Genomic DNA, 27,737 nt, shown 5'->3' with positions numbered 1-27,737 from the left:
ATCTCTCAGGGGTGCGGTTTACATGCAAGGAGGAGGTAAGAAGCAATGTAGTATACAGTATATCTATAAATATACTACATATAAAAGATGAAAATTGTTTTCCGGTGCTCTGCGCATGCACGCAAACATACAGGGAGGGAGGGAGGTGGATGGGATGGCTCTCATGTTGATCTAAACCACAGCTGTTGGCCATGTGTGTGTGGAATATTTAACACAGCTCCCGCGCTTGCATCCTCTTCATCATCTCGTCCCAGTCATTCTGCAGCCATGTCGGACTCGGAGGACATGACGGAGTTCGCCAGCATCGTGGAGCGCATCGAGCGCGGCGAGGTGAGTTTTACCGCTGGCAATGAGCGCAGGCGGTGCCGTGTCGTGTGGAAGCCTGACCGTTTCACTTTATGGCACAATTCTATGATTTACGGTCGTTTTAATATGATACAGTATGCACAGCGGGCCTCACCTTTGGGTGTTTACGTCATTTTGTATGAGATTTATTGCCATTTTCTAGTCATTACTCTTTAATGCAGAAAGGCTGCTGTCATTCTCACTGTACGCTATTGAACAAAATAATTCGTCATGGACATGTACAATATGATAACGGATCACTTTGTGGCTACACTAATGCGCTCCAATACAAGCGATGCATGAAAAGATTCTAGCTCTACAAGAGTCATTTTTCATTTAGCGGTAATAGGTTGATTATAGGTGGGTGGGTCGAGCTGTACCGCATTGCATTGGGAGCTGTTCCTAATTCTTTGACCTACTGTCTAATAAAAGGGAACCCAAATACCGTTGTGCACATCAAATCCTTACCAAAAAGTACAGTACTTTTACAAAAGTAAAAATATTCCTAAAAATGACATTTGCCAAAGGAGAAATGACATCTTTTAAATCACCTTCTGATTCTATATAAATTGTTTTATATAACCTTTTTTATTCAGGTATGGCAATTGAGCATACAGTCTCGTTTGCAAAACACAAAATAATGCTAACCATCTAGAAAGATTCATCTTCTTCATCAGCAAAAAAAAAAACCATTTATTGCACAATATGATGTAAACACAACACAAAATAACTGTCTGTTACATGAGATGAGTCTGCTTTCACTGAGTTCATGTCCTGATCACAACCTTTATGATGCCACCGTTAAGTTGACTTTGAAAGTTAAATATTAGGAATAAAAGTCAAGTAACATAATTAAAAGGTAATGAAAGGCCTTATTAGTTATGTCCATACCATATGGCCATGTGCTTTAATACATACAGCTCATGGTAATAAAGCGACTGGTGCATGAGCAACATTGTTATCCTTGACCCCGTATGATGGCGTGACAATATTACATTTTGATTTATATGGTTACTGGGTATTTTATATGGTTAGTGAGTATTTTATTCTTATCAGATGTGTACTTGACACTGAGTCGCCTAAAATAGACCAGTGCATGTATTCTTGTAAAATCTAAAACATTACCGGCACCATCTTGGATATTGATGTTCATACTGAGCTATTTAAAGATCAATTGTCGAGCAGCACTTTGTTGTATTTGCCTTTTGTTGTGTTGCAATGAGCCGAGAGTGTGTTTGTACTTGTGTGTTAGTACAGTAGTTCCACGGTGCTGCAGGCAGGGTGCACACTTTTCTTGTGTATGTGGCACCCTTGGCAGCAGCTGTGCAGTAAATCAGGCAGGGCACCCGGTAACCGAGAGCCTGCATGGTGAATAAGAAGAAAGGATACATTTACCTTTTAGTGATGACTGATACAATCTAAAATTTCGTATTCGACATAATACTGCAGAAAATCTGTGCTAGGGTCAAACTACGGCCTTCACAAGCCATACAATGTTGCGCAAGCGGTGTTTTAAGCCATAAATCGTCTTTAAATGCAATAAATAAATTGTGAAGTACTTAATATTGAAATACAAAAAATAAAATGTAACGCTTAAGTAATTGTGGAAACTTGAATCACAATAATAAACAATATACCCTAATTTACCTGTGAGTAAAAAACTCTACTCTGAGATAAAAAAAAAAAAACACGTTTGCATTTAACTAATTTTGTACAGTTTTTGTACTGATCCAATTTGCCGGTATACCTATAAACTTTATAGGTGACATAAAGTGTTAGCTTTAGCTATTAGCACTCAATTCAAACACGGTCAATCATGGTGTCAATTAACTTGTCATGTTATTTAACTTTAAGAGCCGACGAACTCCATTTTCTACACCAAACCGTGTTCGTTTGACAGTACAAAAATGCGACTGTTAGATTTATGCGCTAGGTGATTAAGTTTACGAGATGCTCTTGAAAGCAACTGTGGTTCCCATGGCGATCTCTTCCCCCCTCCCGTTCTTTCTTCTCACGCCCCCTCCCTCCCCACCGCGTGCTGCCTTTACTGCCGCAGTCAGCGTCGGCTACTTCTGCTAATTCACCGGCTCTACTCTTTCCGCCGCGTCACGAAAAGTTCACACGGCTTTTTAGTACTCTGCTTCAGCTGCGATCCAAACAAAAGCCGTTTGTGTTGGGACACGAAAGAAAATCGTTGTTTTATTCTCTAATTTATTGTGGGAAGTGAAATTCCCCCTTCGTCATGACTGCAGAGATGCGGCGTAGTAGCGCACACGCGGTAAGTCACTTGGGCAAAAGTTTGATGCATTTGGCGAGACGATACGTCACAATTGTCATGCGTTTTCCACAAAACTCGCAAACTCAACACAAATTTCTCCATTTGTCACTTCTTTGAGAGCTTTCTTTTATAACTTTGAAACGTTTTGGCGTTTTTTTTAAAAATCATTTTTGTGCCTTATTTCTGCGATTGTCTTTATGTCGTTACAATAGCCTTGCGCGTCGCAAACGTGAGCAACACGCACGTTCCACGCGTTTTTAAGTCTATATTTAGCTAGTCTACTTAATCCTTCCTTATATAATGTGTGAGAACCACGCTAAAGCCAAGAGACTGCAGACTATTAATTGTCGCACTGGCACGACAAGTGTCCTTGTGCTTGCCAATTTGGTCACACCTATGTGATAGAAAACTACTTTTTAAAATGGGATTTAAAAAAAAAATTGTCATGCACTTAGGCGGATTTATTTGGGTGATAGAAATGTTGATAACAGAATGCGTTTTTATAATTTAGATACTTCATAGTAGGTACATTTTGCTCTCATAGTACTTATGCACATTTAGGCTTTTTTTTTTTTTTTTTTTTTTTTTAAATCATACTTATGTTGTCATGTGGTTGACAGAGAATGTGTCTTTATAACTTTCGATAAAGTAGGTACATTTTGCCCGCGTAGTAGTTTTGCACATTTTATGTGATGCGGTTGACCTTCATGACCTGGTATTACTTTCAGCTCACAGGTGTGCTTACCAATAGTTAATTGCTTAATTGTTTTGACCCCAATGTGTTTGTGACCATTTGAATTTTAAGGCGTTTCCAAACTTAACGGATGTTGAGCATGAGAGGAAAAATTGTATGCAAAGACGTATGAAATAAAATCTGGTCAAAAAGTCTGGAACATGTATGGGGAAAAAGTTGGTCATAACTCAGTGCTATGTGGTGGACATTGAGTTACTAAATGATGGCTAATGGCTTTGCCGCCCGCAGGTTCCCATCAAGAATATTGAGCGTGAGCTGATCTGCCCCATCTGCAAGGAGCTCTTCACACACCCGCTCATCCTCCCATGCCAGCACAGCATTTGTCACAAATGCGTCCGGGAGCTGCTCATGCTCAACTATGACGACTCCTTGGACGGTGGCTCCGAGTGCTCGTTGCCGGGCAGCCCCAGGTCCCGCGTGCCATCGCCCTCCATGGAGAGGCTGGACAAGCTCGTACGATCAGGTCAGTCAGTGTGAGACGAGACTTACAAGACAGCTGTGATGTATCGAGCGAGGTTACTTTTATTAGTCCGTTTTATTAACTATACAGGCAATGTCATGTAATTGTGAAAATTGAGTTAAACCCTGTCTTAACGTTCAAGACGGAATGCAAAGGTGATTGCATATTTGCATCACGGTTCTCGTTTTTATTCAAAAGTAGTCATGCAAAGTAACAGCTTGGATCAACAATGTGGGTGAAATTCCCAAGTTTTGGAGTTTTGAGGTTCCAGTTGACAAGGATCAAGACAAAGGGCCGAGCTTAAAGTGGGCCACGCGTTATTGTGCCTCCCTCCTCCTCCTTGTCCTACTTTAATGAACACAAATGATTTACTGACAATGTGGTACACACGCCTTTCTTGTGCTAATCCTGTCTCTTTTTTTTCCAAGTAGGAGTCACTTTTATAAGTTACAGTATGTCTGAGTTTTGATAAGCTTAAGCCTGAATTGGCACTACTGTCTGGTTTTAAGTGAGGGGGAGTGTCAAATAAATAACCCAGTACAATCAGCAAACACTGATGCATGAACAAAGATTTAAGCATTCTGAACTTGTCACAACAGTTTCTGGCTCCCTGCTTTTAAGTTTTGAAAATATTTCCAGAAATGCACAATAGTTGCCTTTTCCCCCCCCTCTTAAAACAGCAAAGTCGCTCCGATTCGAGAGCTGCTTGTCATTGCAGCGGCTTTGCATGGCAAGAATTGACCAAATAAACACACATGCTAACATTAGCTGGGCAGCAGATGCTCCACTGTTTTTTTTTTTTTCTTCTTTTTTTGGGGGGGCAGGGGGTGATTTAAGGTGTACTCAGTTTGGGCGCAGGCCACCAGGTATGCATCCTTGCTCTCCCGGCTGTATTTTTCTGCTACGCAATCTCCACTTGGCTCAGTGCCATATTTTAATTAGCAGCCCAAGCTACAAGTGGTTGCCATGCAACAGAGCGGTTCTGGGCAGAAAAAAAAAAGAAAAGCAACTCAAACCTGTCTCTGCAAACATTCCCCACCCCGACACTCCCAAGGCAAGCTGAATGAGTTTATTATATCCAGCATGTCTTGAGTTGACACAGGAAACCAAAGCCTCTACTTTTGAATAAGCAAATCTGTGGGCAGGCTGAAAGCCCCTCTGTGCTAGGACACCCCGCCCCAATATGTCAACTATGACCAAGTTCGCTCAGCTACAGCGTTAGCAGGCTGCAAACATTCTACGCAGGATTAAGGATATCCGCATTGCGTACGTTTTAATAAGATGATTACAAAAACGCACAGAGCATCTTGTTGTTGAAAAGCCAGAACTTACGAGCTCATTACTTCGCCGAAAAAACATGCCGGCCTCCGCCGCTCACTCGGATGGTCCGTTACCATGGTGACGCAGGCTGCCCCTGTAAGGAATGAATGAGGGATTACAAGGAAAAGAATAGAAGAGGACCTGCTGGCTGTTTATTTTATCATCAATGTGCAACTGGGACAGGCACTACTGTGGCGTGCTGCATAAACGAATGCTACTTGTCGCACGGCATACCAAACAAAGACTTGGCGATTCATCAATTTTTCTTCTTGAAGTTGAGTTCATTACTCAACTTTTTTGTGGCTTCCTTTGTAGAACGCATGTCCTAGCTGACATCCAATGCCCTTTTCCCCTCCACTGAAGCTAGAGAAGCTATTTTAAATCATGATATTAACAGCACTGATGTAATGCATTATATTGTATTGAAGTGAATTCTGTTTTTTGCATGCACTTGTTCAACATGCAGTCAGTAGACACTTCATTAGGTGCACCCGCACCTTCTGATCATATCCCAGTCAGACATTTTAGCACAGGTGTACCTATTGAAGTGTCCTGTGAGTCTATATCGTGCATCTGAAAAGTATTCACAGGGTTGTATTTTTTTTCCACATTTTATATTAGAGCTAGATTAAGTAATTTCCTCAAAATTCCTCACCCACGACACCCGATAATGACAACATGTTAATTCCCCCACCCCCTTTTTTTTTTTTTTCTTGTAATATGATGCCAAAAGCCTGGCACACCTATGGGCAATTTCCCTTGCCAATCCTGCTCAAGCTCAATCAGGTTGGATTGGAGTTTTGGTGTGCTGCCATTTCAAAATAAATGTATTCCCTTCTCGGATAAATCTGTAACTTCAGCCAAATGTGGACAAAATGGCACTGTGAATACGCACTGTTACTATGGCTTACCCACTGTGTTCAATCATCTATAACTATATTCCACTCCAAGCTACATCATGACACTCATGTTTTTATTTTAATTAACCACTTGCTTATCACTGACTGTTCTCATGATGACATGATCTCACATTCATGCCTTTGTTTCATATTTTATTGTCACCTCTTTTTTTGTTGATTGCTTGCAGCCTCAGTGCGAAGGTCGCTCGGAAGTCGAGGTAGACGCGGCCTCCGGCTCTTGAGTTACTGTAGTAGTGAGTACAGTGTCGCCAGTGGGACCCTCTTTGTAAAACCCTAGCTTGAGTGCTACTTTTCCGCTAGTCCTCACCCCTTTTTATTTTATTTTTTCATTTTAGCTTTGTCATCACTACCAAATGCAAATTCACTCTACGAAGCAGTTAAACAGATTATAGCTTTTTTTTGTCACTTAGTTTCACTCACTTGTGCATAGCAAAAGAGATACGATAAATATATCAGGAAACAATCCAGCACAAGAAATACGTCCATTAAATGATGTTGGGGGAAAAAATGCCAAGCTCGTAAATTTGATTGAAAAGTCATTAGCCACGGCTGCTAATATTTCACTCCAGTTATGGAGGTGGCAGTATTACATTACAGAGTGGTTGACAACTGCCAAGCAAGTTGAACAAGAAGCCATTTCTGTCTTCTCTGCAGCTAAATACGATTCGGTTAGTTAACAGATCCGGTACTCGAGTAAAACTAAATGAGTGGATTTTAATGGTCACAATTTTATCTATGTTGCTATTTTCTCCATCAAAATGAACGAAGAGAAAAATGTCAGATGACGATCACAGGTTTGTGTTAAAACAGAGAATCTCCAACTCAAACTCCCCAACGCCGTTTGGGCTCGCCCACATTCTTGCTCTTCTTGACAGCAGTGGCTCCGGGGCCCCCTGCTCGCTCTACTTATCGTCACCTCTTGGCATTAAATACACAAAGCGGCTGCTAATCGTTTAGAATTGTCACTGCAAGCCAAGCAAAAGAAAACAGAAGATGAGTGAGCGGTTGTTTGTCAGCGCTGCCAATATTTAATTGCACTTTGGATGCAAGTGAGCATTCTTCGAAGAAATTATATCTGACCAAGCTTTTTTGTTTCTTTGATTGCTGTCCCTAACTTTTTGTGTGTAGTGAAATTTACTGTCTGAAAACCATGACATCAGACATGAGAGGTTGAGCTTCAATGAGATGTTCGTACGGAAACAGGAGTTCAAAACATTCCAAGATTCTCCCAACAGTTTGACACAAACCCGATTATATCCGTCCTGGCTTTTGATGGCCGCCACGTTGTTAGACAACATCAAAATCATCTCTCGAATAGTTCAAGTTAGAAGCACTGTCGCTGCAGGGCCGGGCCATGGAAGTCACGTTATGCTCATTCTCATCCTCATCTTGACTTTGTCGTGGTCAGGGGTTCCACTCTCGCAGCTGTTAGCCCAAAGGTGTCAAACCGCCACGCTTCGTCCCCTTGCTCACGTGCACGGCATATATGCAGACCCGACGTAGTTGACACATTTGTCGCTGCCTCCCCCCCCCCCCCCCCCCCCCTTTTCCACAATGTTTTTTCCTCACCTGAGGAGTGTTTGATTGAATTTTCAGGTCCTCGGAAACGAAGCGGAAATACTGAGATAAATCCAGCACTCCTCACTTCTCCCCAAAAACGTGAAGCAATATTCTTGTCAATGTGGTGTTTTTTTATTTTCCTTTTTTGTGTGGTTGCTGAGTCGTCACTTTAGTTTGCTGGCTTTTAAGTGTGTTCACGCAGTGTTTTTAAGTCCATTCTCACTGCTTTGTGTCCGTGATGTGTACGCCACCTCACTTGTTGGGATGCTGCTGCATCAGTAACAAGCACAGTATTGTGAAGGCAAAAAAAGAAAACTCTTGAAAGCTCTGTTGCTTTAGGAGGTCTTGTGTTGTATGTGTGGAAATACAGTAAGTGTTAATATGACAACTGGATAAATGATTCATTACAGTGAAAGACAGTACTTTTGTCACACTGGTTGACTTTCAAGTTGTTTTGATATACAGGAAATAGAAACACTATGTTGTCGCCCAACTTTTGTTAACTGTACAAGACATGGAGCTGGAATAGGAAAGTTTGCAAAGCAAAAATTATAATAGGAGTGTAAATTTGTCGTCACTGTAAAAGCTAACAGTACAAGTAATTTTTACAGTTTTATACGACATTAGCCACTGTTAAACTCAAAAGTCAAACTACTCAATTTTTATCAACAGGATACTGTCAATTTCTGTATAGCTATCATGCATATTCTACCAAGGATAATCAATCTTAAGTGGCATCACACCCAAAAGCACAAAAAGCAAAGAAAAAACAAAACATGCTGTTGGTCTATGAGATGCTAATAGACCTCAATTTGATGAATGCCGAATTTGACCACTTCTGGCGTTTCCGCTGTCTTTAATGTCGTTCAAACACAGAATGTCTCTTGGTCCAGCTTAACAATCAACACTTACTGTCTGCCACTGTTGTGAATGGTGAATGACTTGCAAAAAAAAAAAGATCCCATTTTCTTTCCCCTCACAAGACTGCTTGTCATCTCAAGCCACAGTGGTCCTAAGATAGCGCCTCCTCCAGGACCCATGAGTGACAGCTGCCTGATATGATGCCTTGTGTTGTGCTTCTGTTACATGCATCCACGGAACAGTAGTCAATAGTCGTTAATTTGTGAAGCACAAAGTGAGGAGAGCATGCTGAGGTCCTATTTGTGATCACAATCAAATAGAATCATACAATGCAAGACATTTTGACGTAGCACTTGCGTTAGATTTTGCAGGTGGACGCTCAATATAGTTCTTCAGCCAAATTAGTGAATTAATTAACGGCCTGTTGATTTACTTGACTTGTTAGGAAGTGCGCCTTTATTTTTTTTAGATGCATTTGTGTACTGGTGCTTCTCAGTAAATTCCAATACTGTAGTAAAGTTTTCAGTGCCTCCACTGTGCTGTCTTTTGTTAGCAACCTTTTTAAAGAAATTTGGTATTCACAAGTAGGGCCTCAGACAAAAGACCAAGGCTGTGAATGCAACGCTCTCTCTACATGACACTCACTACGCATCCTCCCCCCCCAGGTTCCATCTCATCCCCGGGCTGGCGCCGAGGGTCTGTGACACCTCGGGTCACCACCATCGCCTGCCCGGGCTGCCAGCACGACATCGACCTAGGCGAGCGCGGTATCAGCATGCTGTTCCGCAACTTCACTCTGGAGAGCATCGTGGAGCGCTACCGGCAGGCGGCCCGCGCCGCCGTCGCCATCATGTGCAACATCTGCAAGCCGCCGCAGCAGCAGCAAGAGGCCACCAAGAGCTGCATGGACTGCAAGGCCAGCTACTGCAACGAGTGCTTCAAGATGCACCACCCCTGGGGCACGCCCAGGGCCCAGCACGAGTACGTGGGACCCACCACCAACTTTAGACCCAAGGCAAGTACCGCCAACCGTCAGTTTCCACTAAAGGCAACAAATCACTTCTCTTTTTGATGTTTACTGAGCGCTGAGTTCAGTTTCTATTTTAAGACGCGGATCAGGAAACTGTGTCTCGATGCTTTTTGGAAGTCTGGTGCTTGTTCCTGTTTCACTTCAACTTAGCTCTTCATGTCTTTGAGCTTTTCAAAGTCACGTTCTGTCTAACGTCACAGGTGCTGATGTGTCCCGAGCACGAGATGGAGAAGGTGAACATGTACTGCGAGGCGTGCCGACGGCCCGTGTGCCACCTGTGCAAGCTCGGAGGCAGTCACGCCAACCACAAGGTCACATCCATGAGCAACGCCTACAAGATCCTCAAGGTACGGAACTTGCGCGAGGCTTCGTGCCGTGTCACATGACCCGCTCTTAGCGTCGCTTCTAAGAATTGACTGAAGAACCTGGAGAACAGGTTTAATGGTTTAACGCTGATGGTGGGCCACACACTAACATGGAATAACCCATCCCAGACACTTCTAAGCACATATCAACTTATTAGGGCAGTATTTGAACACACCAAAATTGGTGTGATGTTGGCAAATCTACATTGGAGTGTTTCAATGTGAGCTGTGGCCCACAGCAGCTCCTGTTCAAGTGTGCTCATTGTGTTTGTGCCTTGCCATTTCCCCGTCTTTTAATAAATGTCTCTCCTTGCCCACTGCGAGGGCATTAAAATGAGAAATCTGTAATATAGTGGGGGTTGGGAATGATGACACTTTGAACACAAGAGGAGTTTAGACTTGTCGTCCGGGAACAGTCTGTGTGAAATTCAATCGGCCGAGTGCAGGCGTGTTAATGTTGAATGCAAGCGTTTGTCCCCCATGACTGCGTTATTCATTGTGTTGTCAAACTGCGGTTAAGGTTGGCCCTGCTTCAGGTTTCGGTGGCTGGGACCAAAAACAAATTGCAGTATCATCTCATTGTGTTCCATACGAACACATCTATGCAGATAATGGTCCTCGACCCTTGTTGGAGTTTGCGGGTGTCCCTAGTCAATTGCCTGGTCTGTGTGTGTGTATATGTAGGCCACCTGAAAATCTGCTGTGTCTTCATCTGTTCTCTCGCAGGAGAAGCTGGCCAAGAGTATCCATTACCTCATCAGCAAAGAGGACCAAGTCAGGGCTCAAATTACCGGACTGGAGCAGCTCATCAGTCAGACAGAGGTACAAAACTTGAAACTCTCAACAACATCCTGGGAAGATGGCTCACTAATGATCACGATCAAAGAAACTCATCTCGTTTTCATTTCCTTTTGTCAATTAGATTTCCTTTTTTGGTCAATGACTCAACCTGGTAGGAAAGTATTCCCCCCCCCTTGTTCCGGTTCTGTGCAAATGGCACAAACACAGAAAAGAGAACAAAGTAGTCCAATATTTTGTAGCACACACATCTTTTAAAGGGAACATAGTGTGACTTGTTTGAAAACCTGTCCGTGGAGTTGAACAGCAGTATCTATTTGACTGCTTTAAGCGTTAAGTACATCCAGGTTAATTAGGTAAACCACACAAACAAGGAAACTGGAGGAGGAAATTGTTCAAAGACATCTTAATGTCTTAAACGTCATCTATTATTGGTTGTTAGCTAGATAAAATGGTAGCCTGAATGGATGAAGTGTTTTCCCTCAAAACTAATGTCAACTGTTAACTATTCCTGGTTTGTTTTGTTGGTCAAGACTTACGATGACATGTTAATGTTTGGATATATTTTGGTTGTCTTGCCAAACCTAACATGTGTTTGAATTGGAATAAAATGCAGGCTGACACACACTATCAAAAATCCCTGGAGAGCACTGATAATATTTCATGTTTGTCTCAAAGGAAAATGGGCAGCTAGCAGAGCGTCAGGCCAACGAGCACTTTGAACGCCTGTTTGAGACCCTGCAGGAGAGAAAATCGGAAATGCTCAAATCCATCGAGCAGTCACGAAGCAGGCGCATGGGACAGCTCAAATCCCAGGTACATGTGTGTGAGAATTTCTGCAGATTATTTTTTCAGTTTTTTCTTTTTTTACAATTTCAGTATTTCTTTTGATAGTCTTTCAGTTGACATTGTTGGAACTTTATATTTTTGGGAATTTTTTCCCAATTCACAAATCACATCAAGAGAATGTCTCGCTAATGTAATTGAAAATATGTTCTATTTGTCTGTAATGGCTATTTGATGGCTGGTTGATGTATACATAAATGAAAACATATTTTCAAATTTGATTGCTATCTTATTTATAATTATTTTAATTTTTTAAATTACGTGTGTACTTTTGTCATTTTTAATATAATTTAAAATTTAAGAATTTTATTGTTTTAATCATTTATTATTAGCAGCTCTATTCTGTGTTCTCACAAAATTCCCAGTACAAAATTAGTTTTGAGTTTTAATGTACTTTCCCAGATGGAGGAGTACCAGGGCATGCTGGAGAACAGTGGCCTGGTGGGCTATGCTCAGGAAGTCCTCAAAGAGACCGACCAGTCTTGCTTTGTGCAGACTGCCAAGCAGCTGCATGTCAGGTATATATTTAAGACCCTTTAAGTTACTTAGGCTTTGTTAGTTTGTGACATGCCAAGCCACGTGCAGGCAAGTTCTCAAATGCAGTAAGCAACCTTAAGCTGGTTAATTGAGCTCCATTAGCGGCTTTGGATAAGAACAGAACCTTTGCACTCATGGGATCATGATACTGTCCACTCTCACTTTAGCACTATTCCTAATCCTTGCTTATGAAAGAAAACAAAATGCCTCAAATACATATCAGTATAAGATTGTGTGTGTGTGTGTACAGAATCCAGAAGGCTACAGAGTCTCTAAGGACTTTCCACCCATCAGCTGACGCCTGTTTTGATGAGTTTGTGCTGGACACGTCAAGAGAAGAGACCCTCCTCAAAGAGTTGTGCTTCGGCGGAGGTAACGTCACATGACACACACAACACGGTTCGCTGGAGTGAAGAGGAACAAATCGTTAGCGGAATAGTCTAACCTTTGGCACATTCGGTCCGCATCGGGTAATTGACCCGACCGATTGCCATTCAGTAACTTTCTTCTGTTCACACGCTCATTGATTAAGTGACCGTCTAACAAATGACCAATTTGATTAACTTTTCCTCTTTATCTTTACGTACCCTCCACACCTGGTGTGTTCAATATCCATGCTTTATCTGAGAAATGTTTTCTGAGGTGCCTGTTTACGTGGTACTCTTTAAGTTAGAGTTCAAATGGGGTCAGCAGGTTCGCACTGAACAAAAGTGCATACAAATTGAGGTGATTACACTTGCCAGTGGTTTCATGTTGTGAAGAGGAAGGCTTCTAACCAAAATGAGTGGCTATGGGAAAACAAATTGTCTGGAGTACAAAGAGATGGCTTGAGAGCTTTAAGAGTCCTCCTTGTGACACTGATCTAGCTTCCATTACGGCACAAGAGACCTGCCCTTAAAGTGACCAAAATAAACTTCTTGATGTGAATGAAGAATGCTTTTTACCACAAAACCACAAAATGACACACTTGCTTTCTGTGGAACCTGAACACACATGGACACTGTTTTTAGGGTTTAAATGCTTGGCCAGAAGATACTTTAATGGCTCATCAACTGCCAACGCTTCAATCAAATTAGTGCAGTGCAGTGCAGTGCAGAGCAGCATTTCCTTTGCTAAGAGCACCTCACAGGAAACTCAAATGAAAGACACATTAAACCAGTGGTGGAAAAGGTCTGGCTGGGGGCCACATTTGGCCCGCTTTGTTCCTTAATTTGGTCCACTGAGCGTTTTTATTAGTAACAGTCCTGTAATATTTGTTGCATTCAACTAGCTTTTTGGATAGCTTAGATTTTGCAATTTATAGTATATCATTGAGCTTGAGTGAAAGTAGAGTTGAAACAAAACATTTTGGATCCTGCCTCTGTCTGCTCACAGTCAGTGGTTATCAGCTGTTGACTTGGGGCCACTCAAAAGGAGAATGGCGGCGTGCCAAGGGGGACCTCAGCTGTGTTTGCTATGTCAGCAATGCCGAAACAGTCTGCATTATTCATTCACTGTCAACGCCGACGTCTGTGAGGACGGCTGACGCTCAAGTGCTTGTGTTGTAGTGCTACTAAACACATTGTAATCAACTTGCGTAACTCTGTCAAGGGGTTTACTCTCATTAGCATGGCAGCCAAACAAAACCTCCGAGCTATAATGCAACTTGGTTGGTTAGTACACGGAGGTCAACTGTTAACTTGTTAGCCATATAAGTGAAGGATGTTAGTTGAATTTCATTTATAGTAACTGAGGAATGCTACTTGGGTAGTCAACAGTGGGCTTGCGAATCAAACGATAACTTGGCAAGCTCGCAAACTAAAGAACATTAACTGAATTCTATTTTTCTTCATTCATACTCTTTATTTAATTTTATGTATTTCTTATCACCAACATGTCTCTTGTAAAGACACCAACTTAAGGAAATATGGGCTGAATAGTGAAAAATGAGTCGGTTTCCTGTATGCAGCAGGAACAAAGAATGATGGGAAGGAGAGAAATCCGAACCCCCTGCAGTAAAACTTGGCAATGCTGCACTCCGTCTGCTAGCAACCTAAATGTCTGATGGCCCACTGCCCCAATTTTGTTGCAAACTGGCGACAAACATGGGAAATAATTAAAAGGCATTGTTTGTTTGAATTTCTGCCATCAAAGTAGTAGTAGTAGTAGTAGTCAATAATAGATTTAGTTGATCTGCGTTATGCAAGATGATTCACTTATGCACATACATTTGCTTCAGTTCACGCAGTAGAGCAAAGTACATCGCTGAGCAGGATTAAAGGCTTAGTGAATCATTGAGATCCACTTCTCATGACATTTGTCAATCACTTAGACTTTCACATCTATGTATTGTTACACCATAAAGGCCACATGTTAGGTGGAAGCTCTCAGGCCCAAAGTGCTACATTCTGAGATTTTGGGAGGAACTAATAACCTTGTGTTCCATCGGCTCAAGTGCTCTCCATGACATTTTATGGTGTACCTATTTTAATGCTATAACAAATGGAAAAAAATGTTTTGGTCCTTTGGTGCTTCCTGAAATACGTTTTGACAGTTCTTAAATGGGAATTGGGCACTTGCACTCGCAATGTAGATCCACCCACAAAAGACTTCATTTAAAGATCCCCTCTCTTTAATATCGAGATTTGCTTCCATCCTCATTCAGTTCCGGACCCCCCCATGATTGACCTGTCCAAGAGCCGAGTCTATAATGAGGCCACCATCTTCTGGAGGCTGTCTGACGACCACCAACCCACAGACCAGCACGTGTTAGAGTACCGCAAGTGGGCCCCGCACACTTACTGAATGCACTGATGTCATCGGCAGAAAAGTACATCCTGTAGCTAAACATTTCCCGATTTCAGATTGGGTGACCCGAGGCAGTCGCTGTCCCAAGAGGATATTGAGGATTGCGCCTGGCAAGCGATGGAGCACCTGCACGGTCCCAGCACCACAGTGTGCGGCCTGGACCCCGACAGCTTGTACGCATTCAGGGTGCGCACCTGCCGGAACTCTGTGTTCAGCCCTTATAGCCCTGAGGTCACCTTCCATACACCCCCTGCACCTGGTAAGAAGGAACATCAGTTGGCATTATTGCTCTTATCACATAAGTGACAAAAGTACTCCAATAGATGTATGGACAGAAGTACTGATGTACTTTGTTACTTCCCAGCATTGTTTACATGATTTATAATCTGTATTGTAATACAGTTTTTTTTTTTAGTGTTCTGGAGAGCTTCCTGGGAATGGTGTTTGCAGATGATTAAAATCTCCAAATGTGATTATGCATGGGATTAGTGACTTGCCTGGTGATTTTGGCCAGAGCAATAAGTAAAAGAATGGATAATCCTCGTTTTTGTGTTTAGAGACAGATTAAAAGATGACAGATGCTTTGCTGTTTAGGTTTTCAATTCTGAGGCGCACAATAGAGGCAATGAAGCACAATGATGTTTTGGCAGATCACCATGGTGATGCTTTTTTCTTTTTTTTTTTCTTTTGCCTGTCTTTCACACTAATCTAACCAGAGCGGGTGAATTGTTTAGTCTGCAGCTAGTGTGAGATGGTAATGTGGAAGACTACAGCTTCCTTCTTGTCAAACAGTGCAAACAGATGGACTCAAATGCCAGCCACAAACAGTCCTGATCAGTCCTTTTTTCACAAAAAGTTGTTCACTAGCTTCTCTGGCTGAGAGTGCTTTCCACCCAACACAATTTGGGACAGTCACTTGGCTTGGATTTTAATTTGGACACGTGTTGTGATTGGGACATCTTCATTCCTGTGCTCTGTTGAAGGATTCAATGTGCATCACTAATGAGGAATTTGAAGCCAGAGAACACACACAGAGTCAGAATCTTGGACTCGAGAGACTAGGATTGTTGTATGTTGGCGGAGGAGCCAAATTTAGCCTGCGCTATCCCCTTGACACTATTGTCAGGTAGACGTCAACTTCAATTCATGTCATTATAAATGTAGCTCTGCTTTGGTGTGCAGGCAGATGTTAGAAGAATTATTATGCCCCAGTTGTTCTAAGGACTTCCCAGGCCCATAAATGAGCGTGTCCTCCCTGGAGTAGACCCCATATTGCCCTTCCATGCAAAAGGTTGAACGAACATTATGGCATGATGTCATGATGTTGGCCTACTAACTATTTATAGAAGCTAATTAATTCCATCCAAATGAGGAGTTTAGCTACACATTGTGATTACATTTCTTGAGGGAGTAGTAAGCCGACCTAGTGACTCTTTTGTATTCCAGCGCCCTCATGTGTCCACTTTTGGCATGTACACATAGTGAAGGCTCAGCATTGGAGATGATCACAAAAATCTCTTATTAGGGTTTGATGAGATTTTTTTTTGGATGGGGATTTTGGAAATAGAAAACATTTTGTTTTGGCATTCAAAATAATGCAATTTAAAAGCACAACGTTCAATAGACAATTTTCTGATCGTAGAACTGTATCCAAATTTAAGTATTTTGAACAATCAATTCTTTCTTTCAAATTTTATTGGATTATTCAGAAGAATTGATCCTAAAAATATTGGATAGTGACAGCCCTACTCTCTACGCACAGCCTTCGACTTCCTGTTCAATGACAAGTGTGGCTTCTGCATGGAGCGCCTGGTGCTCAACAAGAGGCGGGATGCAGTGGAGAGTGTGGCCGGCGTGGCCTTCCTGCTCGCTGCCGACCGCGTGCAGACGGGCAGCTACGTCAGCCTGGACTACATTATTGGCGACACGGGCATCTCTCAGGGAAGGTACGTTACAGCACACACGGTTTGTTGTTTATTATGATGGTGGCTAGGACACAAACCCTTTTGAGAGATGCATTTTAGTGTTTTCATTTTTCACATAAGAATAGAGTAGTATCTTGAGATGAGTGAAGATGAAAGTCATTCTGCCGATTTATTTTTCCGTAATCCGATTGTCTCGTCTTGACCTCAATGGGATTTCATTGAACAGTATACTGTTGCTATCTGTCTTATACTGCCATCAGATGGACAAAGTAGGTAACAGAAGGAACAGCATTCAATTGATAGTGTGACAAAAACTGTTTCATTTTTTAATTCTATTCAAGCTGTTGAATGTGTACTAATTCTGGTTAATATTTCAAATGTTTGATGTTTTGCAGACACTACTGGGCCTTCAAAGTAGAGCCGCAGTCGTACTTGGTCAAAGTGGGCGTGGCCTCGGACACAAAGCTGCTGGAATGGTTTCACAACCCGAGGGACACTAGCAGCCCGAGGTACTTTCCAGTCGCGCTGCACGGTCGAGCTTTTGCAACACAACACAATCTTACCGGTGAAGCTCCGAACTGAGCGTGTGATGTAAAAAGCAGTATCAAGTTTTAAAGAGCTTAAATTCCAGTAATATTTTTTCTTTACTGTGCAATTACTTTTAAAACAGTATTTCTTAAGACCCATATTCACATGACTAAAATAAGATTTATTAAAAAATTGCGAACAAAAATATTTGGATGGTGAACATTGCTCACCAAATCAGCAGCACCTTTGAAAAGTGTCAAACGACCATTTCTCATCTAGGTACGACCACGACAGCGGCCACGACAGCGGCAGTGAGGACGCTTGCTACGAGCTCTCGCAGCCCTTCACCCTCCTCACTGTGGGCATGGGCAAGCTCTTTATCCCCAAGGCGTCGCCCTCGTCTTCATCTGCCACTGCCGCCACCTCCTCGGGCGACCCGGGCAACCGCACGCTGCCCATGCCGCAGCGCCTGGGCGTGTGCCTGGATTACGACGCCAGCCGCGTGTACTTCTACGACGCCGACAGCATGCGCTGCCTCTACGAGAGGCAAGTGGACTGCTCGGGGATCATGTACCCGGCGTTCGGCCTCATGGGCGGCGGCAAGGTCCAGCTGGAGGAGTTTGTCACCGCCAAGAGGCTCACCTTCTGAGGGCGACTGGCCGTGGTCTGCTCTCTATTTGCACCTTTTGGCAAGTGTACTTTAGCATGGTATGTGGTAGGAAGGTTGAGGTGGCTTCAATCAGGGTCTTTGGTCCAAATAGTTTTTTTTTTTTCCCCGTCAGATTTGATCGACTGTGAAACATCCAACTGTGAAACCTGAGCTGGTATGTTATGACAACACTAATATGATACAGACTCTAGAGTCTGATTCTAGAGTTCTCCAGGCCCGCTGAGGTGGCTTAGATCAGCGGTCTTGGTCTGTCTAATTGATCTGATCAACACTAATATATGACACGATTTTATTATCGTTCCTCGTACGAAGCAATGAGATGTGTAATATTGTACCAAAGTTTGTTTTTTTAATTGTTCAATTTAGCTGCTTTATTAGTCAGCAGCCGTTTTAAGTATTTTGCATTTAACAAATGCTTAAGTCATCTGACTCCAGAGCAGGATTTCCCAAATTTGGGCCTGTGAGTAAACTTTTTATTTGGGTTGTCGGTTGTGTTCTTAATGTTTAATTCATATACGGTATGTTTATTTGGAGGGAACCTGCTCTTGACGTGTAATAATTGAGCACATGATTGACTGTTGTGTAGCAGCTGAATCTTTTTGTCTTAGTGGACCTGATGGGAGAAAGCCTTCGTAGCGAATCTTTTAGTGCTAGCTCCTCCGTGCCTTCCGGTTCATTTGTTTGCTCAACAATTCTCTGATATAGTTGCACAATTGTTTTGAAACATGCACTCTGGTTCAATTTATAACACCTGACTTTTTTTTCCCCCCCATCACTGAAAACACTTTTTGCACTTTTTTTTGTTTTTAACTCTTTCTTCAGACACTGTATCACTACCTAGCACATTTGTGTCCTTCACTTTGCATATGGGCATCACTCACTTTTGTCAGAATGTGAACACGATATACCCATCCAGCCTGTTTCCGCCTTCACACAAAGGAAAATCTGGTGCAACCGAGCAGCCTTTGAAACGCATCGTTGACTTTCTTCAATGTTGCGATCACAGTTTACACTCACTCAAGGGCAATTGACGTTTGGGAAATTAGATATTGGGTAGCAACACGGACACTTAATGGTTAGTTTTTATTTCAGAAGGGTCTTCTGGTACCATTGGTGCTTTGCTTAAATATATGACCTACCTCCTTGCTGTTAAGCCTGGATTTTTTTTTTTTTTTTTGGGTAAATATTTGCAGATCCACCATTTTGTTTAAGTCACGTTCAGTGTGTTCGCCTTCAACATGCCTTCTCTTTTGATGTCAGGTTTTATATACATAATATTGTGTGGTTATAAGTATAAACTGTACACTGGAAACGTCCACTTTCATATCACTCAAGAGCAGGGTTGTTTTCTGTGCAAGTGTGTTGTAATCTGTTCTGACTACTGTAAAGTCCTATTTCAACGTAATTCCCTTTTAATCTTATGTACATGTATTATTGGTTCATTACAAATAAATAGAATCAAGCTTCTTACGTTTGAACTCTCCAGTCTTACATCGTGAAAAAAAGCATTTTTCATTTTATTTCAATTCCACAACAGTTGCAAACTTGATCCAAAAAAACTAAATCTCTATGCATTTAAAGACTGACAGGGCAGCTTTCACTGGCGGAATGTAAACAACAGCCGAATGTCTTTGTGTTCCCTGTTTTTGTTTTTGGGTGTAAAGTCAAATCAAGTCAAATTTATAACCAAAATTGCAGGCAAGCTAATATAAAGTAAAGCTAGCATGCCGCATGTCAGTAACACTTGTATGTACCTAACTGAGTGCAATAATATTTCAGTGGAAAAATAGCTAGCTTTGCTTAGACTGAGACTAATTTGCACTGTTGGTAGTTAACAATAATGTTAAATTTGTCAAATTAATTTTTCAAGTATTTTCCTCAAGTTGCTGGAGGTGATGGGTACAATTACTGTATGTGTGATGTAAATGTGAGTAGAATTATTCTTGGCTGGACTCGCGCGTGTATGTGTTGGGATGTCGTCAAATAAACTTGTTTTTATTAAAAATGGTTGTGGTTTCTTGTTGGGGGGGGGGAGTAAAATATAATGAGTAGAAAAGTGAAGTTTTAGAGTGGCATTAAGATTACATGGAGTAATAGGGTAAATAGATTCTGTGTTAATGTTAGTATAATTAGTTTTGTACGATTAATGCAACTTGACATTTCTTATGCAGCTGAAGACTTGGATCTCATGATCTAAATTTAAATACAATGCTTTTATTTTAATTAGTGTGATATGTGTAATTACTTTATATTAATTATATTCTAAGTGTAATACATTTAATGATATTACAGTACTATGGCTACACTTATATTGCTGTTATATTATTGTATAGGATAGATTTAATTGCATTTATTGGATGATATATAATGAATTTGTTAGTTTTGAATCTAATTACATTTATACAATGTACAATACATTCATATCAGCACTGTCAATATTAAATCATAGTATGACTACATTTACAGTACTTATAGTTGGTTGAATGGGTATAATACATTGTAATATTTTTAATATGATATTTTACACATTGGAATGAGTACAACACATACCTTATAACTCTTGAGTATGACAGTATAATTTGACTTGCAAATATTATTACTACCACTGTATAATATACATTTAATTATGTTACTAATGCTGATATTTTTAATATGATATTCTTGTTCAGATGGCCTCACCTGTCAATCAGTCTACCTACACGAGGCCAATTGTTAAGCGCAAGTGTGGGGGCGGGACCGAGACGTGACGTCACGTCGCTGTCACCTCAACGCGGAAGACGATCAAGACGCAGGAGGAAAGGAAATGATCCGATCCACGTCAATGAAGTGGAACAACATCGTTATCGTGCACTGATACCTCCACACCAGCATCATCACGCAACCGACGTCCCCCGTTTCACGGATCCGTTTCGAGGCTCCACACAGCCCCTATGAGCCGAGCCGGAGAGACGCTGGGAATCCGTTGAAAGGTGCGTACAGCTAGCGTCCAGCTAGCTAGAATGGCAGCCTGACCGGTTTGTGTCATTTCATTTACCCTGCACACCTGTCATGTTTTATTTCGCCGGTGATAACGTGTTAACATGCGACGTGCATGTCGTGTGTCGTCGACGCCAAGCTGCACTCGTGAAGGTCACTACGTGCATGTCCGTCATTGTGTGAAGGCGATGGCCTTCACACATATGTTATTCTACTTTTTCACTTTATTATTATTATTATTATTATTCTTCTATTTTATTCTCCTCACTTTTCTGTCCCGCTTCTTCTTCCACAAAATTCATCCGATTCACTCCATTCCACTTTTCACGTATTCCAAATATTCACGAAAGGGTGGCTTCCATTTTTCTCGTTCCGAAAATTTTCCGTTTTCGCAAAATTCCCAGAATTCCGACAAATTTTTCCCCATTCATTCTTAATGTCACATTCGACATTTCACAAAATTTCGTTTTTCACCTCTCATTTCTACATTTTTCAACCGATTCAACCCATTCCAACTTTCAACTGTTCATCTTTTTGCCTACCTATTCCACAACTTCCCACTTACCAAAAACTTCACATCTTTTATTTTGAAATTCAACCAAAATTCTCTAAAATTCCGTTTTTCTACTCTAATTTCTACATTTTTCAACCGATTCAACCCATTCCAACTTTCAACTGTTCATCTTTTGCCTACCTATTCCACAACTTCCCACTTACCAAAAACTTCACATCTTTTATTTTGAAATTCAACCAAAATTCTCTAAAATTCCGTTTTTCTACTCTAATTTCTACATTTTTCAACCGATTCAACCCATTCCAACTTTCAACTGTTCATCTTTTGCCTACCTATTCCACAACTTCCCACTTACCAAAAACTTCACATCTTTTATTTTGAAATTCACACCCAATTCTCCAATATTTCCTTTTTCCCTTCTCATTTCTACATTTTTCAACCGATTCAACCCATTCCAACTTTCAACTGTTCATCTTTTGCCTACCTATTCCACAACTTCCCACTTACCAAAAACTTCACATCTTTTATTTTGAAATTCACACCAAATTCCTTTTTCCCTTCTCATTTCTACATTTTTCAACCGATTCAACCCATTCCAACTTTCAACTGTTCATCATTTTTCTACCTATTCCACAACTTCCCAAAAACTTCACATCTTTTATTTTGAAATTCACACCCAATTCCTTTTTCCCTTCTCATTTCTACATTTTTCAACCGATTCAACCCATTCCAACTTTCAACTGTTCATCATTTTTCTACCTATTCCACAACTTCCCACTTACCAAAAACTTCACATCTTTTATTTTGAAATTCACACCCAATTCCTTTTTCCCTTCTCATTTCTACATTTTTCAACCGATTCAACCCATTCCAACTTTCAACTGTTCATCTTTTGCCTACCTATTCCACAACTTCCCACTTCCCAAAAACTTCACATCTTTTATTTTGAAATTCACACCCAATTCTCCAATATTTCCTTTTTCCCTTCTCATTTCTACATTTTTCAACCGATTCAACCCATTCCAACTTTCAACTGTTCATCATTTTTCTACCTATTCCACAACTTCCCAAAAACTTCACATCTTTTATTTTGAAATTCACACCCAATTCCTTTTTCCCTTCTCATTTCTACATTTTTCAACCGATTCAACCCATTCCAACTTTCAACTGTTCATCATTTTTCTACCTATTCCACAACTTCCCACTTACCAAAAACTTCACATCTTTTATTTTGAAATTCACACCCAATTCCTTTTCCCCATCTCATTTCTACATTTTTCAACCGATTCAACCCATTCCAACTTTCAACTGTTCATCATTTTTCTACCTATTCCACAACTTCCCACTTACCAAAAACTTCACATCTTTTATTTTGAAATTCACACCAAATTCCTTTTTCCCTTCTCATTTCTACATTTTTCAACCGATTCAACCCATTCCAACTTTCAACTGTTCATCATTTTTCTACCTATTCCACAACTTCCCAAAAACCTCACATCTTTTATTTTGAAATTCACACCCAATTCCTTTTTCCCTTCTCATTTCTACATTTTTCAACCGATTCAACCCATTCCAACTTTCAACTGTTCATCTTTTGCCTACCTATTCCACAACTTCCCACTTACCAAAAACTTCACATCTTTTATTTTGAAATTCAACACAAATTCTCCAAAATTTCTACATTTCTCAAGTAATTCAACACGTTTCAACGTCATTCGGCAGCATTCCCCGAAGAAGTTATTCATACATTTCGCCTTCACACGCAATTTCTCCAGAAATTGCACATTCTAGTTGAGATTTGCTTTTGCTTTAATCAAGTAGCGGCCCGTGTCGTGGTGCCAAGGCAGAGAGAGCCTCCAGGGGGTTGTTGAGGCGGGCAGGTGCACATGCAGGCGGGCTGAGGGTGACGCTTGTGTCCGCTCACGGGGCCTCGTCAAAAATGATTTACACTTTCCCCTTGCTATTCGCCGGGCTCGAGGTTAAAATCCAACGTGAACTGGAGTAATTCTCCCAAAAAGTACACGCCCCCCTAAAAGTGTTTACAATTGCTTATAGAGCGAGCAACCCTGTAATGGAACGGAATAAGTTGGATTTTTATGAATTTGTACTTTATCTACATTTCTGATAAGTGACAACCTAAGTCAAACATACTCTCTCTCTAATAAACTGCATTAACACTAACCATCTTCATTTATTGTTACTACAATAACAAACAAGCAAATTGTTTATTGATCACGCAGAAAATAGCTTTGCCTGCCATCGGTAGTGATACGATATGATAATCTTAGCAAGGAGTAATGAAAATAAGATGCAGGTAATCAGGAAGTCGTTTTATACATGCACCTATGAAGAATCTATGGATGCACCGGTTTTGTGTGTTTCTCTGTCGCTCCTTCTAACTTTAGGCCAGCAGACACCAATGTCACATGACAGCCTGGCGAACAACACACAGGTTTTAAACAACACCATTGAAGTAAATTTGACAAATAACAGGAGAATGAAAGCATCATCAAAATTCTAACTGCTTACTTTTTCTTTTAATTCCAGTACACAGGTACAACAAATACCAAATAGTTTTGATAAGTGCAGCAAATGTCAGCTACAGGACTCTATCAATCCAAAGTTAATGGGAACAGAAAATAGGAAGTTGAAGCACATCCAGATTAAAGCCATAACATTGTTTAACTGAACAAACAATAATACTTAACTAGCAACTGATAATTGTGCTCAGTGCTCTACAATGTGACGATTAAGTATTAGACATTAGCCAATAAAAACAGCAATTTGTGTTTCCTGTTCCTGTTCTTTATATTTCTCTGTATTTTTTTTCCCTCACTGGTTTATGGAGAAATTTTGTTATCTGATGATTCTATTGTATTTGAAACATGTTTGCCAATGTGTGGTTAAGATGTTCTTTTCTGAAGTTCTCACTCACTGTTTATTCATATACTACAAATAACACGGGGCCTGTGCCAGCCTACAAGGCGTAGGCTGCATCAATGTGGTGCTATGTTGGGAGAGAGCAGACAATACGTTAGGATTACTGCATCTTACTGAGGGCTGTCCGTGACATTTTGCTTGCTCAAAAACCATCATGTGTGCCCCCAAGTTAGACATCAGCTGAGTGCGGATCACTTTTGGGTTAATGCTTAACTTCTTTTTCTTAGGATTTTGTGATGCAAGGCCACCGCAAAGAGAATCATGATGATAACGTGACGATAAACAATATGGTGACAACCGCAGTCGCCCATGCACACGTAAATCCTCTGTGATGATTGGAGGCTTCACTGTACACTTTATATATTATAAGCTACGATTCCTTCCAGTACAACCTCTTAAAGACTGCAAGGTGACAGTACCGCCCCACAAATACCTTCTTACTCCAGCTCCATTAGTGTGTCTGCCAAGTGGCTACAAAGGATGAGTGTGTTTTTGATACTCTGCTGTATGATGAGGTTAGTTGTTTATATCAGACATCGGCGTGCACCCCGTCGTCAAAGCGATTTTGGAAGCCCGTTGAGTCACACCCCATACACACGCACATGCATATACACTAAAAACAACATGGTCTCATGCTAATTGCGCGGCAAAGTGGGAGTCGCTGTTTATTGAGTGTGTTTGCGTGTGTTGAGTGTAAGTAAGGGGAAAAGATTCAAAGCTAATCTGTTAGCATATGGTGTCATTAGGAAGGCGGCAGGGTGCTCCCATAAGTCGCCAGCTGTTGATTCAAGACAACAAAGCACCAAGCACAAAATATATGAATGGGCTTTTTTGTTTTTTTAACGTAACAACTTTGCATTTGGGACGCCTTGTGATTAGCATCTGGAGATCTGGGTTGGAATCCCTCGGAGGGGTAGTCCTCCGACATTCCTAAAAGATGCAGGTTAGGTTCAGAGGTGTGACTGACAATGACATCTAACAAAGGGAGGAGTGGGAAGTCACAAACTATGCTCCTGTGTGGGGCGGGGCACAGTGTAGGATCCGGAAAAACTTCATGACACAATGAAAAAAAACCCCCATCTGAACAGATTGGTGGGGTGAGGTCATGTTTTAAATTTACCAACAAATTGACTGACTCATACTTTATACGCTGCTTGTCAAATTCAAGATGCACAGAAAAACACAGTGGACTGGAAATTTGCAAAACAAAATTATGGATGGATAGAAGTGCTATGCTGCAGTAATATCGCTGACACTTTAAATCTAAATTTATTTCAAGAGCTTTTCAAGTCGTAGCTGTTCACCAGCCCTCAATCTGTCTGTAATCTGTGTTTAATCAGATGGAGGATGTTTCTCGACTCAAGGTACTCGGTCAGAGTGCATTGTCTAGGTCAGCTGTATGCACTGCGCAATCACAATAATACACTCATATTTTTTGGACCCTGTGATTGATTGGGGGTGAATTCTGACCGCTCAAATCCATCCAAACGTTTTGGAAGTCGATACGAGGTGACATTTGAATGACCTTCAATGTTTGGCATGCGGGCCTCCTGAAATGGGCTGATGTGACCGTAATAAATGACTTGTTGGCAGCTTGATCAAATTTGCTTTCGGAGGTGACGCACCCAGCGAGGCACCTCGGCGCAGGGAGTTAAAGTAAGCTTATTACAGCCAGGTCAAAACCAAAACACTTGAGTTGTTCTCTTGCTACTTTGGGAGTGCTGGGCTCATCAAGTGGAGCAAATAATGAAGATGTGAGTATTTGAACTATTTGTTGTGTGATTTGTAAAGCCAGTGTCATCTTTTTAGTTTTCATGCAGCTTCTTTGCCCTTGATAGCTAAAAGTTAACATGGCATGTAAGTAATCTGCAAGTTAATGTTTACTGTGATGTGTTTGTCTGTCTGTTAATGGGATTACTGCAAAAACCACATGGCCGCGTCTCGCAGAGCAAGTTTTGGACACGCTCTTGTCAGCGGGAAAAACAAACCTTTTTGATTGATTAGTGATGTTATGGTAGGCTTACACGGCAGGTCCTCTCTGTTTCGCCCAAATGTTGAATGGGAAGCTTCTCTATGTTCAAGTTTGTTGTTGTCTGTCTGGTCCTCAGACTACCCCACCACCGCCTCAGCCTATCGATGGGTGAATCCAGCTCCCGCCGCTCCACGCTGGTCTCCCGCCTGCCCATCTTCCGCCGGAGCAACAGCAAGCGGCAAGACTCGCTGCCGTCGTCCCCGTCTTCAGGCGGCAACTGCGTGCACACGTCATCTCCCTCCAGCACAAACTCCAGCTCGGGGAGCACCGGCAAAAGGCGGAGCCTCTTTCGCGCGCCCTCGCTCAGCTTTTCGGCCAAGCGGAGCCACCAGCCTAGCGTCCAGCCCGTCAATTTGAACCTCACGCCGGCGCAGACCACCGACGCCAACGGGAACAGCCAGCAGTCGGCGGGAGCGAGCGACGCTCACCCTAAATCGCGACACTCGTTCGGCTTCGGGAGCCACCGGCAGAAGAAAATCACGCGCTCTCAAACGGAGGATTTTGACAAGGCGTCGGCGTCCTCATCCTCGACCAATCGGAATGTCTTCATCAATTGCCTCGGCGGCTCGGCGGTCAACGAGGGCGATGACTCGGGCTTCATCGAAGATTACGGGAACGGTAGCAGGCGCTCGTCACGACACAAAAAGCACCTGCTGCCCAAGTCCCTCTCGGCGCACCACCGCTTCTCTCACCACAAACCACCGGGGGACATTCAGGAGTGTGTTGTCGTCACACCGGGGGCCGGGGGGCTCACCCCAGGGTCTTGTCCGAGCGATGGCGGCCTGGAGAGCTCCCTCCAGTCTCCCATGGTATCAGAGGACCGCACCACGGCCGTCACCCCTTCTGAGTTCATCCCCATCACAGAGGACTCCGTCTCTGAGGCTGAAGCTCTACCAGCTACCAGTCCTGGACCCACACTGACCACCGACACTGCCTCAGCTGAGGGTCCATCTGTCCCAGAGACATTCATCTCCTCCTCACAGGTACCGCTCCTAGATCAATTGACAGCTAAATTGTCTTGACTATAAAGTCAACAATCTGGTCCATGACAGTCAGCTACTGTTAAACACACTCTTAACTTTTGGGAACAATTGATAATAGGTAAAAAATGCAGCATTGTATCTTAATTTTCAAGCTGTCCCTGTAAAGTAAAAATGAGTTATTAATTTGACACACCACAGAGAAGGGTAATAATCGGCAAGTATATAAAATGAAGTGTCAAAAAAATGTCTGTCCCAACTGTCAGACATGTTCGCAGAATGCTCCGCTTAAATTTCAACTGTTAATCAAA

General features: G+C 41.9%; 2 protein-coding genes across 3 annotated transcripts in view; both read left to right on the top strand.

Annotated features, from left to right (window-relative positions):
• Positions 1 to 126: 126 nt before the first annotated feature.
• Positions 127 to 19,989, top strand: trim36 (tripartite motif containing 36). The gene is given in 15 exon segments (XM_037257773.1): positions 127 to 330; positions 3,606 to 3,840; positions 9,164 to 9,513; positions 9,729 to 9,875; positions 10,620 to 10,715; positions 11,370 to 11,507; positions 11,940 to 12,055; positions 12,325 to 12,446; positions 14,719 to 14,836; positions 14,918 to 15,120; positions 16,624 to 16,807; positions 17,182 to 17,295; positions 17,594 to 17,877; positions 17,880 to 18,022; positions 18,097 to 19,989. Coding segments are annotated over 15 exon segments (2,319 nt in total). The 5' UTR covers positions 127 to 267; the 3' UTR covers positions 18,103 to 19,989.
• Positions 19,990 to 20,729: 740 nt separating this feature from the next.
• Positions 20,730 to 27,737, top strand: part of ccser1 (coiled-coil serine-rich protein 1) — a 69,885-nt gene continuing 62,877 nt past the window's right edge. The window contains exons 1-2 of one of the 2 annotated variants that reach the window (XM_037258315.1): positions 20,730 to 20,953; positions 26,523 to 27,429. In XM_037258315.1, the coding sequence (XP_037114210.1) occupies positions 26,551 to 27,429 (879 nt within the window). In that variant the 5' untranslated portion in view covers positions 20,730 to 20,953; positions 26,523 to 26,550. The remainder of the gene's footprint in view (positions 20,954 to 26,522; positions 27,430 to 27,737) is intronic. The other variant, XM_037258314.1, reaches the window with a different exon arrangement.

Source organism: Syngnathus acus, chromosome 9 (genome assembly GCF_901709675.1).
Source record: "Syngnathus acus chromosome 9, fSynAcu1.2, whole genome shotgun sequence".
Classification (NCBI taxonomy): Eukaryota; Metazoa; Chordata; class Actinopteri; order Syngnathiformes; family Syngnathidae; genus Syngnathus; species Syngnathus acus.
The sequence above is the reverse complement of the archived record's forward strand: the minus strand, read 5'-3'. Positions and strand labels throughout refer to the sequence as shown.